Source organism: Talpa europaea, assembly GCF_964194135.1.
Source record: "Talpa europaea genome assembly, chromosome: 11".
NCBI classification, from domain to species: Eukaryota; Metazoa; Chordata; class Mammalia; order Eulipotyphla; family Talpidae; genus Talpa; species Talpa europaea.
Genome location: NC_140078.1, coordinates 68,116,929 through 68,136,507, shown reverse-complemented (window position 1 = coordinate 68,136,507; position 19,579 = coordinate 68,116,929). Strand labels below are relative to the sequence as shown.

The 19,579-nt window shown below is 37.7% G+C and overlaps 2 protein-coding genes across 2 annotated transcripts in view; one reads left to right on the top strand and one right to left on the bottom strand.

Moving 5' to 3' along the window:
* The window catches only part of DCP1A (decapping mRNA 1A), a gene marked incomplete at its 3' end in the record, with an annotated part of 43,415 nt that extends 30,077 nt beyond the window's left edge, over positions 1 to 13,338 (bottom strand). Inside the window, exons 1-3 of the mRNA XM_084248168.1 lie at positions 13,193 to 13,338; positions 10,124 to 10,164; positions 7,781 to 7,908 (exon numbers count right to left, since the gene is read on the bottom strand). Coding sequence (XP_084104294.1) covers positions 7,781 to 7,908; positions 10,124 to 10,164; positions 13,193 to 13,327 — 304 coding nt within the window. The 5' untranslated portion in view covers positions 13,328 to 13,338. The remainder of the gene's footprint in view (positions 1 to 7,780; positions 7,909 to 10,123; positions 10,165 to 13,192) is intronic.
* CACNA1D (calcium voltage-gated channel subunit alpha1 D) overlaps positions 1 to 19,579 on the top strand; it is a gene marked incomplete at both ends in the record, with an annotated part of 357,356 nt that overhangs the window by 1,211 nt on the left and 336,566 nt on the right. The window lies entirely within an intron of this gene.

Below are 19,579 nucleotides of genomic sequence, written 5' to 3'. Positions count from 1 at the left end.
TTGATGGTAACCACGAACTTTTAATGTTTTCAATTAACAAGTCTAGTTGTAACAAAAAGAAAAAGGTTTTGCTTGCTTTTTACTTTTTTTTTTCAATTTCACGTACCAAATTGTGGATTAAAAAAAAATTACTCAGAATCCACCGATGGAACATTCTTGGAGCATTTCATAATTAAGTGACAAGTAGGCATACCCACATGTCTGCCTGACTGTCTATCAAGAATCCAAGTTATCACTTCCATGCTGACAGGTGTCCACAGAAGTGGAAATTAAAGGAGCCCTAATAACATTGGCCTTGGGGTATATGTACTCTCTAAGAGAAACATACTTAGTGAGGTGTGCTGGTTGTAGCAGGTGCTCGCCTAGTGCTTGTGGAAGGAATAGTGGAAGCATGATTTCCTCACTGCAGAAGAGTAGCCTGTGGAGATGTTTGTGTTGTGATGATCAAGATCAGAAATGTAAAGATCCTATATCTTATCCTCTTTTTCAGAGACAGGTCTCTACATGGAAAACTAATTGTCTAAGTACCATTTACTGAGTAGAACATTCTTAGCATTTTCTTTGCCTATGATGGGAGAGATTTTAATTTACCCAATTATTTTATTGTTTTTGAGTCTATTCCAATCTACTTCTCCTAAGTAAATTTGTTACACTATATTTTTACTAGGAAACTCTGTTAATACCTAAGGCAAAAAGCTCTACTTTGTATTCTTGTTTTTTAAAAAATGTGTGTTCTCTACTTCTAGCAGCAACATATATGTAATTTATTACCTATTATGCATCCCCTTGTTCTTTTGGTTGTTGTATCAAACAGGTTATAGGTGATTTTGTTTTGTTGATTCTTTTCACTGTTTTATTGTAATTTCTGCCTTCTCCAATGAATTTCTACCCATTGACTTATTTTCCATCAACATAATTCAGGTGTCTCTCTCTCTCTTTTTTTATTTTAACTTCTTGGACTAGATGACCTCATGTAACACTTTCTATAAAATTCAAATATGTACTTGAGGGAAAAAAAAAAAAAGCAAATTCTTGAACTGCCTGCTAAGTGCATTATTTAAATATCCCAAAACTGTACTAAATTGCCAATCAGAGAGGTGGCCTATTAAAATCTGTCACTACGTAATTATGGATTTTTATATGTAATTTTGATGTATGCTAGCTATATACCAATTTGGAGTCATATATCTTCTAGGTAATTTACGCCTTTTACCATTTATGTGGTAATTTTGATCTCTGATCATGATATTCACTTTAGAATCTGTCATGTATGATTAACATGCTTCACTGGCCTTGTTTCGTTAGTAATTGCTATATCTCATTTAATCCCTTTACTTTTTTTTTTTTAAGATTTATTTTTATTTATTTATACAAGCACTGGGTACAGTCAGAAGCGCGGGAGGGTGAGAGCATTCAACAGAGCCAAAGCGGGGAGCAGAGCAGGCAGAAGGACCGAAGTACACTGCTGAGGGGAGCAGCGGGCGGCAGGAGAGGTCTGCGTACCATCTCATTTTATCCCTTTACTTTCAACGGGCTTTTCAGTTTTAAGTTTCTGAAAACAGAATCATAGGCAAATCCTGTACTTAAAGGCAATCTCAGAATCTCTGTCTCTTAACTGGCAGTTCACTTAATGTATTAAAATCACCAAATTATTTATTTTTTCCATTTTATTTTGGGTTTTCTATATCCCATGGTTTCTATTTTTTCCCATCCTGATTTGTAAGTTGTAACATTCTATTTTTGTGCTGAATTTTTTGAACATATATAGCTTGATTCAAAAGTTTACAGTTCATCAATTTAAATTAACTTCAGTCTTGGGATACTTTAGGTTTGAACGATTTCTATGCTGTATTACTGCTAATTTATTCTGATTTACTGCCTTTCTTTGCTCATTGTTTCTTAAATCTCATTTCTTCTGTGCTCTTTGTTAAATTTCTGAATGATCGTCTATAGAACTGTACCTTAAATTTACATTAAACTAAACTGAAAACTTAGTTTAAAGTTAAGTACTTTTAAAAACTTAGTTGCACTAGGCACATTTCAAGGGCAACACTGCTCCTACAACAAGGATCTACTGAAAACAAACATTGGTTTTATTGAAAAATGTCATTTTCTGGTTCTCTTGAATTATTGAAAATAACTCAGTATTTCTCAGTACTCAGAAAATATTCCTTTGTCTTTCAAAACTTAATAGCTGTCAGTCTAATTAGTGCTCCATTGTAAATAATCTCAAGCAGTCTTTGGTTACCTCTGTCTCTTGTCTTTGATATTTTACTACACTTTGTCAAGGCATGTAATTTTCCTATTTATTAGGCTTAGGGCCTTATTCTGCTACCTAAATCTGAGGTTTATGTCATTAATGGATTCTATAAAATTCTCAGTCATACTCTCTGATACAATTATTGTCCCCCTCTAAATCTAATCTACCATTTGTAAATTTCTCCCTGTCATATGTTAGTTTTCAACTATACTTTGTTCATATTTCTCATTTCTTTCTATTTCTGGGGTGCATTCTGAATAATTTCTTTAGTTCTCTCTTCTAGTTCACTAATTCTCTTCTTAGTTGTTACTAATTAACTGTTGAATCCAGCTAGAGAGTTTATTTCAATAATCAAAATTTTAATTTCTAGAATTTTTACTTATTTTTCCAATCTTCCTGTCATTTATTTTGTAAACTACATCTGATACTTATATGCATTAAAGTTTCCATATGATCATTTCTGAAGCTTTTGGGAAGGGTTGGCCAGCCCTGCTATTTGTTGTTACATGCCTTTAATTGATTGTGAATTATTTCTTTGTATATTTAATGATTTTGGACCATGAGGTTTATTTATGACATCCGTGGGCAATCTGGGTTAGGGATGAGTCCCAGAAAGGTTTCTGCATTTTCTTTTGCCAAGTGTCCTAGTGTACTCACTATAAAGATTAACTTTATATTAATTTCTTGGTAAGAAATTACACCAACTGGATGATATAACTTGAACCCCAAATTTGTGTAAGGGAAGGCTCATGGTTAAGTTACAGAAGACATTTTCTTTTAAACTTTCCTTTAACTCATAGGCCAGACTGAGATAAACTTGCCTGTCAATCTTCCTAATTTAGTAATATGTAGCTCATTAGGAGAACTGGCTGTCTCCTGGTACATCGGTCTCAGCTCCAACTCCCCAACTTGGGAGGACTTGTCTACTGATCCTATGCAGTAGTCAACGTCGGCTTACAAGCATTTTACTTTAGCTTTCAAGTTTTACTTTGATGCTGACCCACTGAAATGTTTTCTATTCCCTTTTTGGCTAAGCTATGCCTTTAATATTTTACATGTTATATTATTACACGTTATAATATACATTATATTTAGCATCTTTAAATGTTTGTAGGAGGAAGATTTTCTGTTAAGATATTGCTGGAGGAGTTGAAGGATATTTTCTTTAATGTGCCTGTGCCACACAATCTCCAAAAAATGACTTTAAAATCTATTTAGCAAAATTAACTCTGTTCACAAATGAAAACAGAAGATAAGCAGACTGGTATTAATGACTATGTCTACAAAGCAAAAGAGCTATTTTTTTTCAACTAAGCACAAAGTTAAAACTATCATTAACTTTTTCTTAGGGAGAAATGACTACAGATTAAAACATCATTACATTAATATAAAATTTTCCAGTATACTGATAAAAATGAACACTATGATTCACTGATCAGAACTGCTTCTTCCACATGCTTTAAAAAGTTTATGCACTGTAAGATTTCTCAATTTATCATATATTTTTTAACTTACATACCTCAGGCTCTCTCGTAATGGTCCTTACAATATATGAAAATATTTATAAGGGTAAATAGAGACCTTAGCGTGTCATGGTGCTGATCAGAAGGGATAGGAAGAAGCACACTGTGGACTGGGATAGAAGAGAATGTAAATAACAGCAAAGTCCTTATGACACTTTCTGGCCCAAGACTTAAGATCATTTGGGTTGGCTCAAGCTCAGGAAGGAGATATACACATAATACCCTTTTAAGAAGGTCAGATCAATTGTTGAAGTGATTTGCCCAAGGTTGCAGTGAAATTGTAAAGCCTAGACAAGAATTCTTATCTCCAAACTTAATTTCACACCAAAAGAGTATTACTACTGCAAAGTCACCTCAGGAATATTTTCTGCAGCCTGTATATATCTAGAAATCATTTCTAAATTTTAAAAAGAAATAACAAAAATGGAGGCATAAAAATCAAGTTCAGAGGTTAAAACAAGTTCACTTCAGGTTGTTTAATTCAGATATGGCACAACAAATGCTGTGTTTGAGCATGGATTCATGTTTTAGACCTCTATTGTCTAATAATGGTAGCCACTAGCCTCATAAAGCTATTTAAGTTCAAATTTATCAAATTACATAAACAAAAAATCCTTGGTTGTAGTAACCATGTTTCAGTTGGTCAACACATATGGCTGGTGGCTGCTATAAGGGACAGCACTGATAGAGAAAACTTATCATCACAGAATTCTACTAGGTAGCATTGCTCTAGAATATGGACTGAAAGTAATTTTATTGCTGTAGTAGAGAGGCTATTGGCTTTGAAGCTCAACAGACAGATTTAGATTGTGCATCTGTTACTTATTACCTTTGTGACTTTTGAGCAAATTTCAACTTGTTTCCCTCATCTTTAAGTTGGGAATCATAAACAAGGTGCTGGGAGGTGTCTTTAGGGTCCTAGTGGTAAAGTCTTAAGTGTTATCACTGAGACCGCCTGATCCCCAGCCAGGGAGCTAACCCATGTGGTGCAGCAGAACTCTCCTGTCTTATCCACTGCTCCCCTTAGCAGTGTATTTCAGTAAATCTGCCTATTCTGCTCCCCACTCTATTTCTGGTGAATCTTCTTACCCCACACACCTCTGGCCTACAACCCAGTTCTTCTACATAAAAATAAATAAAATAAATAATAATAATAATAAAAAGAAAAGATAAGGTGCTGGGAATATCACTTTTGCTTAGTAACTACAGAATATGCAGTCTTCCTAATCTTCACTGCAGTACCACTGGGGTCTTATGGCGGCCAAAAGGCTCTTATGAGTATATAAAAGTAAACACTAGCACTTGACTGGTGTAAGAATTTTCTCAGATTTTACTTATGGGGCAGGCAGTTTGCTTAAGAATAAACTAAAATAAAAACCAAAACAAATAATTTAGAAAAAGCAAAGTTCGATTTTCTATTACATTAACTCAAAATTGATTTGAATGAAGCTGGATCTGAAATGTAACTTGAGAAAATTGGGTCAGGTGTCTTGGCAGTATTTCCCACAAGAAAACTACAGAAGAGCAGCTACAGATTCAAGTATAATTACCTGTATGTACTATCAGACACTAATTAACTTTTTATTTAAAGAACAAATCCCTGAGCAGCTCAAAAGCTTGCTGATTTGACAAGACTCTTTCCCACTTTTAAGACTAGCTAGACAAAACATACACTCTGTAGAGGACTTAACACTCCCCAAATCATTTTATGCTGCTTTGTCACATCTCCCTGATAGTTTTTCCTTTTAAATAGTTTCCCGAGCTCCTCTAGTAAACTGTTTCTAGTATTCCCAGTGTTGTACTTGACCTTTTCAGGCCCTTCTCTAGTCTGAAAACAAGCTGCTATGCTCTTGAATTTCTAATGAGCAATATTGGAAACTATATGGCGGATATGATTCAGTGCTTTAATAATGAGGTTATGGAATGACCTGGTTAAGTGACTTTTCTGTTTAACTAAGGAAACCTCTGTTTCAACCTTGTGCTGAAAATCTTTCCAAAATAAAGTGAGTTAGTGTGTTTTTCTGCCCAAGGATATTTAAATTAACATAAATACTCCTAATGATTTAAGGTCTTATCAATTATGACAATATAGTGTGGGTAAAGTTATTGAATATTGATATTTTTAGGCAGACCCCAGGTTGCCAGATTATCACAAAGTAAAGCCTAATATTAGTTTGTTTTCTCCTATTATTTGCCTTTTTTTCTTTATACATGGACTATAGAAATATTTTTAGATAGCTGAAGCTCTGATTACCTAAATTTTGGTTAATCATGGCTTAATTTATTTGTTATGCTGCACTTACCACTTCGCAGGAACCTGTACTTACAAAAAAAATACAGCATAATTCACTTCAGGCTTATGCTAAACAGTAGTTAATTATATGGGCCTCTGATAATTTTCCTATTTGTACAATATGTTTCTTAGGAGCAATAATAGTTAGATTAAGTTTCCAGACAGTAAAGAGCAGAATTAAAGCAATTTCACTTAAAAAGCTCGCATCTGTATTCCTCTGCAGAGAATACTCAACACAAATCAGCCATCTGAAGGAATCCTATTGTTAATATTAGTTTAAATACATATTAAATAATAACTGAATTTAACACGGTATGTTCACAAAAATTAAAATCTCAGAGAGGTGATTATCTGGACAAATAGTTTACTGAAAAGTCAAGAGACACATTTTGTTTCACTTAGATATTTAAAAGTGAACCATGGAGTAGAATTTGGGGCTTCTGGTGTCAAAATAGGCCTCACCATTTCTCATTCAGAAAATTAAAAGATGCATAATTTCTAGTAGCTTTTTATAATTCATATTGAAGATATTCCCCCAATACATTTTGCCTTCTAGTCAAATAAAATTTCAACACAGTTAACTTTTACTTTTTAAGTTAGAAGCAACAATTCTTCAGCAATCTCCCAGAGTTAGAGCACATTCTGCCACCATAAACAGTTTTGTTATCTCCACAGTCAAAGCCAAACACTGGTTTGCCTTCTGTCTTCAAACACTCAGATCTTCAATACCCACATGGCCATACAGGCTCAAAACATACTTTTTAGTATCTCACCCTCAAAAGGGCCACTTTAGATTAGAGTCTATACAATGCCTGAAAGAAACCTGAACTAGGAATTAGAAAAAAGGGTTAACATCTCCCTCTTCAACCATCAATTGACTTATCTGACCTGACAAAGGTTACTATTTTTTTTAGATATTTGAATTTCCATTTCTTATTTTTTTATTTAAGATTTATTTATTTATGCATACAAGAGCTGGGGTACAGGCCAGAGATGCGGGGTGTGTGTGTGTATGTGTGTGTGAGAGGATTCACCAGAGACAAAGCAGGGAGCAGAACAGGCAGACAGAATGAAATACACTGCTGAGGGGAGCAGCAGGTGAGACAGGAGAGGTCTGCTTCACCATGTGGGTTTCTCCCTGGTCAGCTGGGGCTTGAACTTGTGCTGCAGAGGCTGCAGACCGCCTCATAGTGTGGTGCTTAACCCCCATGCCACCAACGAGGCCCCTGACAAAGGTTATTTTAAGATTAAAGCATAATAACTCCTGGCCTAGCACTTGTGTCCAGCTGACATTAGACTAAACAGTCTGAAAAATACCACTATCCAGGCAAAAACAGTACTTTCTTTGTGGAAAGAAACAGTAGTATCTATTCCTATCCTGTGTCTCTCTCAAAGTAAGTTCTGTTGCTTAGGGTCGTGGGCAGCCAATAATTCAGTGTCACAATAAAAACAAAAAGTGAAACTTATTTTCATTTAATATAATACTATTAAATATAATAGTATAGGTAACTGCAGTAAGTTATTGCATACAAAAGATTCAATTTTAGAACTCTAATGAAAAAGATTTGATCTCACTAAGACTCATTTATAACGAAAGGAGTATAGACTGCATTTATTAATTTGAAACTTTAAAAATAATGTGGTTGTATAGTCACTCAATTTTAATTATAAATATGTGAATTATAATAAAACAGATATACTCACGGCTTGCATTTCTATATAGAAGAAATGGTTCATGAAGCTGAAATTCTAAATCTTTATTCACTGGTTCAACTAGATTATGCATGTTCAGTCGATTCACAATAGTGAAACCATGGTATGGTGAGGCTGACCTTAGATTTAACAGAAAAAAAAATCTGTTTAATCTGCAGAAATGCCATCTACTTCATTTTCTCTCTCTCTCTCTCTCTCACACACACACACACACACGACTTATTATTTTATACAACAGTATTAGCACTAAAAGCTGTAGACAAAAATTTTAAGTCAGAGCTACCTCTCCACAGTACAGAAGCTTCCAAGGACTGAAGTCAATCATGTCTTCCTAAACCGATCCAGGCTCTACCCGATGTGTGTTCCCCTTGACTTCATCTTTTATACCTCTTCCCTTGCTCCTCCTGTTCTAGCTACACTGGGTTCCTTGCCACTCTCCCTGCAGGCATGGTTCTTCTTAAAGACCTCTTGCCCAGAATCTACAGTTATCGCATCTAGAGCAATTCTTTGCTCAAATGTCACTTTCTCAATGAGGCCTTACATGAACTATCCTTTTTAATGCACAATAGCTCTAATCTTCCCCTCTTTTCCCATACCACTTATTTATTACTTTCTTTATTTACTGCCTTTCTCCACTAGAATGTAAACTCTATGCAAATAGGATTTACATCTTTTTTTCAGATGTATCACAAGATAAGACGGAGTAAATGTTCAATAAACATTTGCTCAATGAAAATATTTATTTTAAATATGGCACAGGATTGGTTATAAGGATTGGTATAACACCATTACAATGAGTGTTCTTGCACCAAATGGGTCTTTCCACAGAACTCCTGAGTCAGATAGAAGATCCTATAATAACAGTCCTTGGTGACTGGGGACTTTTTACATGATCCTTTAGACACGCCTCACATATAGTAACACTTCAATTTCTGATTCATTTCTCTTTATGCAAAGGGAAGATATCAGAACCCTAGTCTACAATGATAAGGAAACAAACCTCAGAAAGATTAATGCCCAAAGTCACACAAATAATGTAACCAGCATTGAGCTTTTAGTCTTTTTGACTCCAAATTTAGGTTTCTTCTATACTAAGGTCTCTGCAAAGTGATCTAACTTCCTGGTACACCTTTATCCAAAATACATAAAATGTTGTCATATTTCCAAAATAAAGCTTTTTTAGTCTCCTTTTATTAAAATCATTTCACTCACTAAACTATAATACAGATCCATTTTCTATAACCAATGGATCTGTATTGTACTGAAACAATATGGCCAAGAAAGTATTTTGCAAATATTTATGCAGATATTAAGGTTCTATTGGTATATAACAGTTGAAGAGTTTCTAGAGATTTCTACTGGTGATGAAGAACAATGAAATGAAGATTGAAAGTCTTTTTTTCTTTTTTAAGGAGAAAGATGAGTAACAGGGAACAATTGTCAAAGGAGAGCTTGGAGTATAACATCAAAGCATTTTACATTTTAATGAAGAAAAAGATCAGTGTGCTTAGACATTATCTCAAAGCTTTATATCAAAATTTACAAGATTATTGGCAAATTTATGTTAATTACCATCAGTGGAGAAAGGCAATCCTTAAAAGATAACTTATAATGGGGGGGGGGGGAAGGGAAAAGGAACAGGTATCAGTAATTGCTCCTGTGGAATCCCTAAGCTATAAAAACCAATTATCATATCTTGTGAGTTGCCTTTAGGCAACAATTATAGCCTAACAAAAGGTGTAAACAGCAAACCAGTTTCAAGATAATGAATTTGTGGAAATGTTAAAATTAAAAAACGTAAAATTATGAATAATCTAGGTTCTTGAAGGGACTCTCAAACTAAAAATACATATGCTACTAAAGACTGCACATTCCAGAACTCTGGGTGGAAGGGTGTGGAAAGATGACAGACTCATGGACAAAAACCTCTTATTCAGTAACAACAAAAGTGTGGGACTGCCCTTTTAACTACATTATCTTACAGGTAGTTATGTATTATATTTTTCTCAACTATGTATCTTTTTTTAATACGGGGGGAGAGAGAAAGGCATCTCTTTTTAGACTCATTCATTACTAGAAGATGTTTTCTATTTTGAAGTGGTTTTGCTAGGTTTCTAAATAAATCCTAGTTTGCTTTATTCTGAATCACAGACAGGAACAAAGAAGGGATATGATTTGGTTAGGCTCTCACAGCTAGGGATGGATGAATACCTGTAAGGGGACAAGCGAGAAGGATCCAAAGACAAACATACAACAGGGTGAACAACTTTCTATGACATTGTTCACCAGTAGACTTTTAAAAAATGTATTTATCATGTTTTAAAGAAAGCTTACCTTCGATATACAAATAAGGTTCCCTCTATGTCAGTCTTCTCCTATAATAGACAATGAGTCAATTAGTTTTTTCTCCTGTAAACCAACCCCAAACAGTCCCAGTGGAGAAGATCCCACTGGGAGCCCAACCCAGATAGTTCCTGTTTAAGATCAACCTATTTATTTTAAAATCAGTCACTTTCAAACAAGTCAAATAAGTCTCTCTCACCCCACAAACTACTGTTAGCAGTTTTCTCCTTTATATTTTCTATGCTGTTAATGCATAAAGCATATGTAATGTTCCATCCAGATCTATACCTGTATCAGCAGCATTTTTTTCCTAAATTATAAAGGAGAAAATCCTAGAATTAGCTCTCACTTTTTAAAGCTAAAGCATTTAAGTCAGATTTTTTTTTAAGATTTATTTATGCATACAAGAACTGGGGCACAGGCCAGAGGTATGGGGGTGGTGGTGAGAGGACCCCGCCCCAGAGACAGAGTGGGGAACAGAATAGGCAGAGCGACCGAAACACTGCTGAGGGGAACAGTGGGAGAGTCAGGAGAGGCCTGCTGTGCCATGTGGGCAGCTCCGTGGCTGGGGATCAAACTTGTGCTGCAGTGGCTGTGGACAGCTTCATAGGTTGCATCTCAATCCCCTGCACCACCAGGGAGGCCCTAAGTCGGATTTCTTAATTTTAAAAGTAAGGTCCTGTGTACAATAATTTATTCACTTTTAAAGTTTATCAAAGTTGTCAAGGGAAAAGAGGACATTTTACCTAGAGGATACTTTGTTTCACCACTGGGGAATCTTGGTATATTTTTATGAGTAACAAATTTCATTATTCCTCAAGAATTACTATTAAATACAATTTGTTTGCTTTTATTGGAACTTTGTTGAAGAATCATGAATATTAAAACTATACTTTGCCTTAATATAATTATTAAAATCTTAAAAATAAACCTTTCAGTTTATTTTTATTTTTTTTAAAGATTTATTTATTTTTGCACACAAGAACTGGGGTACAGGCCAGAGGTGTGGGGGGTGAGAGGATTCACCAGAGACAGAGTGGGGAACAACAGGCAGACTGAAATACACTGCTGAGGAGAGCAGGGGGTGAGACAGGAGAGGTCTGCTGCACCATGTGGGTCACCTCCCTGGCCGGGGATCGAACTTAGTGCTGCAGTGGCTGCGAATAGCTTCATAGGTTGTGTCTTAACCCCTTGTGCCACCAGGGAAACCCCAAACCTTTCAGTTTAAATGAAATGTTTTGATTACAAAAGTACAATCCATACCATCTTTCACTAGCTGTCACAAGAGTATATTTAGGTTTTAAACAGTTACAATGTTTTTTAAGAAAACAACCATCTTAGCTGCAGTTTATAGCCTAGATAGGAACCAAGTATTTTAATGTGATTAACAAATGAAACTTTAGATGTTCATCATATCAAATTGAATTTGCTGGGACAAAATTTTTTAAAAATTATCATCATTTGGTTTCTTCCAGTATTGCTCTAACTTAAATATCATTTCAAACTTTCCCTTTTGAAGGATTCAGAGGGCTTTTCTTGCCTGCCAAACAGAAAGTTGAATTCAACTGTCTAAAAGAGAAAACTTGCCCAAACAAAACATTTTACAGTTACAACTCACTGTAAAATAACAAAGATTTTGTTCCTGCTGTGTCATGATCCACATGAACAAAGGGTGGAAGCTTATTTTTCATTTCTAGTTGTAATAACTTTGTATTTCATAATGGAAACAATTGCAAAAATAAAATTCCACAATACTGAAAATCTGTGAAAAACCTAAAATAAAAGCATGTCAGTAATAAAATTCCAGTCCCAAGTTTGCACCATTTGTCTGCAGTCCATATTTCACAAGTTTAAGATGTAGACCAAGCAAAGGAAAATGATTCAAAACAATTCAGATGAAGGACATGTCAAAACCCACTATACTTAAAAAGAATCTATAATTTTGTTCTTTGTAGCTTTCCATAGCTCCTCTTCCAGATGAAGCAAAGAAGTAAAGCAAGATGATATGAAAGCACTCTTCATCTGTGTTAACTGTTTAAAAATGACAAATGATTTTCACAAAATTACTGACTAAATATAATCTATGTATCTGTATTTTATCATAAAGGACATATTATGATAATAATCTAACATTATTCCTGTTTTGTTTAGGAATTCATTTCTTACTGAAATGTGAATGTCAGTCATTTATGAATTCAATCCCAAAAACATTTACGGATTATTTTCTAAGTGCAAAATCTATAACTGAGTTAAGAAAGGTTAATTAGTAGATTATGGTAAAATATTTAAATAATTAAGCTTCAAACAGGGGCTAACAAGTAAGTGAACAGAAAGAATAACACTTGGCCTCTCCAGTGCAAAAAAGCCAAAAAGTACTTAGCCTGATGGGAGACTTCAGGGGGGTGACATCACTACTGCCTAGCTAGAACCAGACATATACAGGGTCTTTTCCCCAAAGGTTTCAAGGAAATCCAATCAACATGCAAACCCTTTTTCTAAGTAACTTGAAATCTTTCCCGAAACTCTGAAAATACAGCGTAGTGCGATTAAAACCGGATTAATCCCCACCCCAGCCTCCTCCAAGAGTTGAAACTAATTGGATTTCAAGCTTTAAATCCAAATGACCTCTGTGAAGGGGCTCTCATTTATGTCTCTGTTGCGGGAGGTAAGGAAACAGAGTAACTTTATGGATTATGTAGGTGTAATTTACCTGGTAACCCTCAAAGGTTTAAACACAATCTTTCATGCATCTTTCCGACCCCACCGGTCTCACTCTCCAACACATCTGCTAGGAAGGCAGGTCGCCTGCTTTCCTGGAGCCGACCCCAAGGGATTGATCCTCCTCCAATTCTTCCCTCCATCTGCTTTCCCCCAGATGTTTTGGTTCTACTTCTCTCGCTCCTCTCCCCTAGCCTCCCGCTCCACCGACACCGAACAGTCTCTTCTGCAGCTCCTGGCTTCGCCTCCACCATCCTGGCCTCCCACATCACCCGTATTGCCGCGCGGCTCCTTTAAGAGGCGGCAGTCGGCGCCTGACCTCAGCCGCCTGGCCACACTCACCCACTGGTTGGCCTTGGGGCAGAAGGTGTACAGAGCAACCTGGCCCGTGAGGTCTGCGATGCTGGTGATGTAGGGGTCGTGTCGCTTCAAGGCCGCTAGGCTCATCTCCTGTCCAGCTCGACTCAACGACTCCATCTTGAATTCCGGAGCCGAGCCCCTCCGGCGGGGGCGGAGTCGCGGACAGGAAGGAGCCATCGCGGCAAAGTTCCCCCAGCTGCGTCAGCGTCTTCAACTTCCGCATCTCCCTGGGCCTCGCGGTGGGCGGTACTACAGCTATTATACTCCGCTGCGCTCACGCCCAGGGTTTCTGGTTCCGGCGTGGTCAGGTACGCATCGGAAGTACAGTTCCGGGTGTTGTCTACTGATGTGTCGCCCAACTCGCAGGCGAGGTTCCCGGCGCGTGGTTTCCACCTTTTAAAGTGTCCCGACGTTGGAATTAAGGCTGCAGGAGAGCGTTTTCAGAGCTCCGGTGGTTAAAAGCTGGAGAACTACGTGGGCCCTTCCGGGTTCGCGCGCTGAAGGGCCCAGGGAAGCTGAACTAAAACCGCATTGTGGCAGTGCAGGGTTGGGCTGGCCCAAGAAAGGAACGCCGAAGTTACCCCAGATTTTGTATCTCACAAAATCTCACCCTCAACAATTTGGTGCTGTTTTGAAGGAAATTTTTGACAAAACCAGAACAAATCCGTTTGTACTATAGAGTAATGTCTCTAGCTATCCACGTTTATTTTCCTCATTTGACCCCCATGTAAATCTCGCAAAGGCTCAAGTTTGTACCTGTACGTTTATTTTTTTTTAATTTTTTGAAGATTTTTATTTATACAAAAACTGGGGTACGGGCCAGATGCGCGGGAGGGTGAGAGGATCCACCAGAGACAGAGTGGGGAACAGAACAGGCAGACTGAAATACATTGCTGAGAGGAGCAGCGGGTGAGGCAGGAGAGGTCTGCCGCGCCATGTGGGTATCTCCCTGGCTGGCCGGGCTCGAACCCGCGCAGCACGAACTGTGCGGCACTTAACCGCCTGTGTCACCAGGGAGGCACTTGTACCTCTACATTTAAAATTTTGAAAGGAGACCCACAAAGCCCCTGATTTTAGGGAGTGTGCACCTGGATTGAGCTATGTCTCTACTGAAAGTTGAAACCAGCTTCAATTGGTTGGCCTCATGGAGGTCTAGCAACGGTTCACCTATGGCGGCAATTTCCACACTATCCAGTCGTTCATTATTATTGAGGAACTAAAGTCCTCGGGATTTAAGGTTCAGAATACTTTGGCTGCTGGTTGGAGCCTCGGTAACGACCTCCAAGCCTAGCGGAGTGCTTCTACGAGGAGGAGGACATCCCTCGGGCCGCTCACGCTCATGTATCTCCACTGATGAATCACTCCCAGTGATCATGGTTTCTGGATTACTGGTGATAACTTCATGATTTTGTGTGTTGGCATAGTGTTGTAACAGACAGCTTGGGCTTAAAGTATGTCTTTTGTTTTGGCTACTTTGTGGCTGTTATTTTGGAATTTAGGACAGAAGAATGGATTTCAGGCCTGGATAATCTCATTTCCAGCCAGTGTCTTGATTTGCTACTGGTTTCCATAGAGATATGTGATGGAAGAAGGAGTGGGTCTAGCAATTTTAAGAAGTGATCCTGTGAAGGGATCAACACTCTCCTGCAGATGTGTCTAAATGACCTTTTTCTGAAGACAATTTGCTCATTATCTCAGAGCACAGAAGGCCAATAAGCCATTAGTGTTTGGGGTACAGCCATTGGAAAAAGAAACAACTTTAAAATGCTAATTCTTTTAGCATTTTAAAGAGTTAATAGCGTTGAGCATTTTAAAGAGTTAATAGCGAAAAGTAAAACTAATACGGAGACTGTAGGGAGCTGTGCTCCCACCCCTTTTGTTAAATATTTTCTTTGTATTGAACATACCCAAAGGAAATTGAATTTTTTTGAAAGAATAAAACCTACCTGATACGAATCCCTGTGGAGCCCCAGGTAGTTCCCCAGAGATGTAAGGAAGACCTTGTTGTTTTACAAACCACTAACATGTCTTTAAAAGGTGTAGGCATAAAACCCTTTGTCTGTCATTCCAGAGTGAAGAAAGCCTAGGAAAGCAATGACTCAGGCCATAACCCATTGGTCTTGTGAATCTGCTGAAGACTTGAAATATTTGCTTAAAAAAAGACAAAGATTTAATATTTTTTCCTTCTAGTTTTTATTGCAAGCTACCACAGGATTAACTTCCTGCTTAACACTGGAAACCCTGAGATGATAAGTCTGTTAGTCTTCCTTGGTAATTGCTCTGACTAAACTTTTTTTCTCTTCCCAAAATTTAAGGTCTGTAGGATGGCATCTGAAACCATGTGACATCTGTCATCACTCCCTAGCTTTGGGAATTTAATTTTGTCCCCATAGGGGGAAAACAATTTAGTTTTGATTTTGGCCTTTTAATATTTTATGAGATTAAAAGTTATATAATGCAAACTGGTACAAGTTCCCATTAGGAAGCATGATCTGAGAAAATCTGTGGTTAATGAAAACTAATTTGGAATTTAAAAGTTTGGCATGGCTCCTGAGGCGTGGACAGGCCAAATGTTGAGAGCTCAATCTGAGATCCCTTATGGAAAGCTCCAACAATGCTAGCGGAAATTTTACTTTGTATTCTGTCATATGACTTTATGCAAAAGTAGATTGAATAGATTGGAATTATATTTAGGTTACAAATGAATTTTTCTGTACCAGTTGATAGAATTGGGATGAAGGTGGAGGTGGAGAGAAAATGATTTTAATAGTAATCTCTTAAACATATCTTTGGAGATATTTTGGAGATATTTCCCCAAATATCTTTGGAGATATTTTTCTTTTTTTTGGCTTGAATAGACTGTTTTCTAGAAATGGAGGACTTAGCCACGCTGGCTATGCATGGACATTGTCTCATGACTGACTGCTATTGCTGTAGCAATCTGCAAACCCAGAGAAAACTCTAAGGCTATAATCCAGATACCTGAGACTCATCACCATTGAAATGGTAACAAAAATTGAAAGTAGGGAAATGGTAAGAGGGACAGTGAGGAACAGCCTCCAAGTCAGTGGGTGGCGCTCATAGGCAACTTGATGGTAGAGAATGGAGCTTTTCAAACTCCACATCCTGGTTGGGGACTGATAGGGAAAAAAAGGCAGAGCTGGGGCTTTTGACAGTTTAACTGCTGAGACTTTGGAGTTGTTAAGTTCATGGACTTTTGAGCAGTTAAAATCACTAGGCTTCTGACCAGTTAAACTGCTGGAGCTTTTGGGCAGTTAGAACTGCTGAGGATTTTTTTTTTTGGCAGTTAAGCTACTGCCTTCTGACAGTTAAACCAAGAGTGAGGAGAGTATTTGTGGAGAAGCCACCAGATTGCCACATGTGGCTTTGGCTTGGTCCCCGATCTTTCTGTTCAGTGGATGCTATCTGGGGTTGGACAGATGGCATCTGGCCATGTGATAGCCTATAAATACTCTTTTTTCTCCCAGTGTAAATACACCCTGTTATTGTTTCACACTGTGCCTGCTTTTGGGTTGTGTCCTGCTGTTGTAAGTTTCTGGATGAGGACCCACCATCCAGGGCACTCCTCTTGGTGTGCTCAGTTTCAATAATATTTGTATTGTTAGTTTACATCCATTTATTAAATAGAAAGACACTTTATGTTTTATATTCTTTGCAGACTCACATAAGAAGCTTGTACAGATGCAGCCAAGGAATCGTGTATTATTCATCATTCATGAAGCAAGTATTTACTGAACTCTTAATTGTGAACTGGTAGCCTCCTGGGAGCTTCAAAGCAACTTCCTGGCTCTGGGAGAAATGGAAAGAAGTAGGTCAGTGTTAGAGATGTTTCTCTTGAAACATATAGAGGAAGGAGCCACTAACTCCATCTGGTCAGGAAGGTCTAGGAAGGCTTCTTGGAGGAGATGATGTTGGAATTAGTGTTTCAGGGCTGAATAGGAGTTCATCAGAGAGGAATTTTCAGTCTAATGGTGAGGTAGGGAATATGTGGTATTCCTCATTTGATAGAGGGTTTAATTGAAGTGTGATGGAGAAATCACTGGCTCTGAGTTCCACACTAGTCAAGGGACATCTGTGTTAGAATCCAGGGACTCCTACCTTCTACCCCAGAGTTCTTTCCTCCACATCCTGGCTTCCTTTCTTTGTCTGGGAGACACTCCTGCTCACAACTCTCCCTTTCCCGTCCCTCCCCCACCACTTACTTTCAATTGAACTTAAAAAAAAAACAAACTCTAATTTAAAAATATACATAGTTTTTGAATAGGTAATACATTTAACAACACAAAATTCAAAGGCACACCTGAAACTGAATTTTCTTTTTTTTTTTTTGTACAGTTCCTAAAATAATTTAAAGCATTTCCTTTTTATTGTTTTTGATTGGACAGGGCTAGAAGTGGAAAAACACCAAGTTATTTTAGGAAGTTTTCAAATTCAGAATAGAAAATTACTTCAAAAAGTATATTCGTATGCTCCCAAATGAATTAATGTTGACTCTCATGCCCTGTACAGTTCTTAAGATATATTGAAGAGAATAATATTTTGCAATTGAAAAATCTTCCTCATTTATATTGAGGCCTAATTTTGACTTATATTTATAAAACCTTGTGTCTTTTAGACAATAGAATCTAGGAGGGCAGAGGTTGCAACCCCAATATCTAGCATAGCCCCTGGCAGAATAGACTCAGTAACTATTGGTGAATGAATGTTGCTGGAAACCAACTTCTTTAACACCTGCTAAGAGGTTAGTGAGAGGAACAAAAGAGCTGCGAGCTGACATCAGAGGTGAGAAGGAATCTTACTTTGCACTGGAAAAACTTGTCACTTTGAGTTGTGATCCATGAATTTTAATTATTTTTTAAAAATTTAAGACACAAAATCTCAAACCCAATCAATCTAACCCGTTCTTCTACTTCTGAGTGAATCTGGGATACAAAAGAACTTTCCATTTAAAATTATGGTGTCTGAGGTAAAGGGCCCTAGAATATAAGTCAGAAGATCAGTGTTTCAGTTTCTAACCTAGAGCTGTGCAGTGTCGTCTGTTGATCCTCTCTCTAGGGTCAAAGATTTCGCCATGGCCTCGCAGACACTGCTCAGCCTGACTTCCTGCTGTCTTTCCACCCCCATTTTCTATGAATTACTCTTAATTGTTCACCCTAGCCCACTGCCCTCATTGCTATTCCTGTACAGATCTTTTTCTACCTACACTGGGGTACATCCCCCTCATAAGTTGAAAATGTCATCAATCGAACACACCGACTGGGAGCTGCCTCCAGCAGCAGCTCAACATCCACAGAGAATAAGGGATTAAGGTTTCTACTGAATGCGTGGCACTTTCACACCATCGCAAAGTTGGAAAATGGTAAGTTGGAAATTTGGGGGCTATCTGTATATGTGTCAAATGAATCTTCCTTAGTACCTTTGCACTTTTGTCCCTCGTTTCTGGAACATTTTCCCTTATGATATCTCTGTGATATTTTATGCCTTATGTCCTCATTTTCTTCATAGCATTTGTGTACAAATTATAGTTATTTTATTTACTTATTTTTTGTCTGTCATATTTACTATCACATTTCTAGTGCTTAGCTCAGAGGCAAGGCCTAATATATATATATATATATATATATATATATATATTGGATTAATTGGAATGTTAATATGGACTTTCTTTAGCAGAAATGATTGTTTCAACTTCTCACACATCAAAGCATCTTTTTGTCATAGTGCTAAACAAATAATGCTGCCTGACTTGCTTTTATATTAGTATATTTTGATTCTTAGACTCTGTACACCTGGAAGCAAACATTATTTTCAATATAGCCCAGAATAATCATTTGCTGCCTTTTCTTTTTCTTTTTTTTTTTATAGAGGCATGTTTTATTTATTTATTATTTTATTTGTTTGTTTATACATGCACTGGGTACAGTCAGAAGCGCGGGAGGGTGAGAGAATTCACCAGAGCCAGAGCAGGGAGCAGAGGCAGAGGGACCGAAGTACACTGCTGAGGGGAGCAGTGGGCGGCAGGAGAGGTCTGCGCGCCATGTGGGACCCTCCTCCGGTGGCCGGGGAGCAGCCGGGGATCGAACCAGCACTGCAGAGGCCGCGGGCAGCTTCACAACCCAGCGCTCAACCACTGCGCCACCGGGGAGGCCCATTTGCTGCCTTTTCAATCTTGCAATTTTCCCCTTATTTGTTCCCCGCTCCAATCTCTCTTCATCTCTCTTCTTTTCCTCTCCTTCCTTTCACCTTTTCTCTCTCATATTTTAAAGACACATTATAGAAGTACCCACTGATTACTCTTAGCTGTTTTAGGCAGAGAAACAAAGTTAACTAATTTCTCCAAGGTCATAC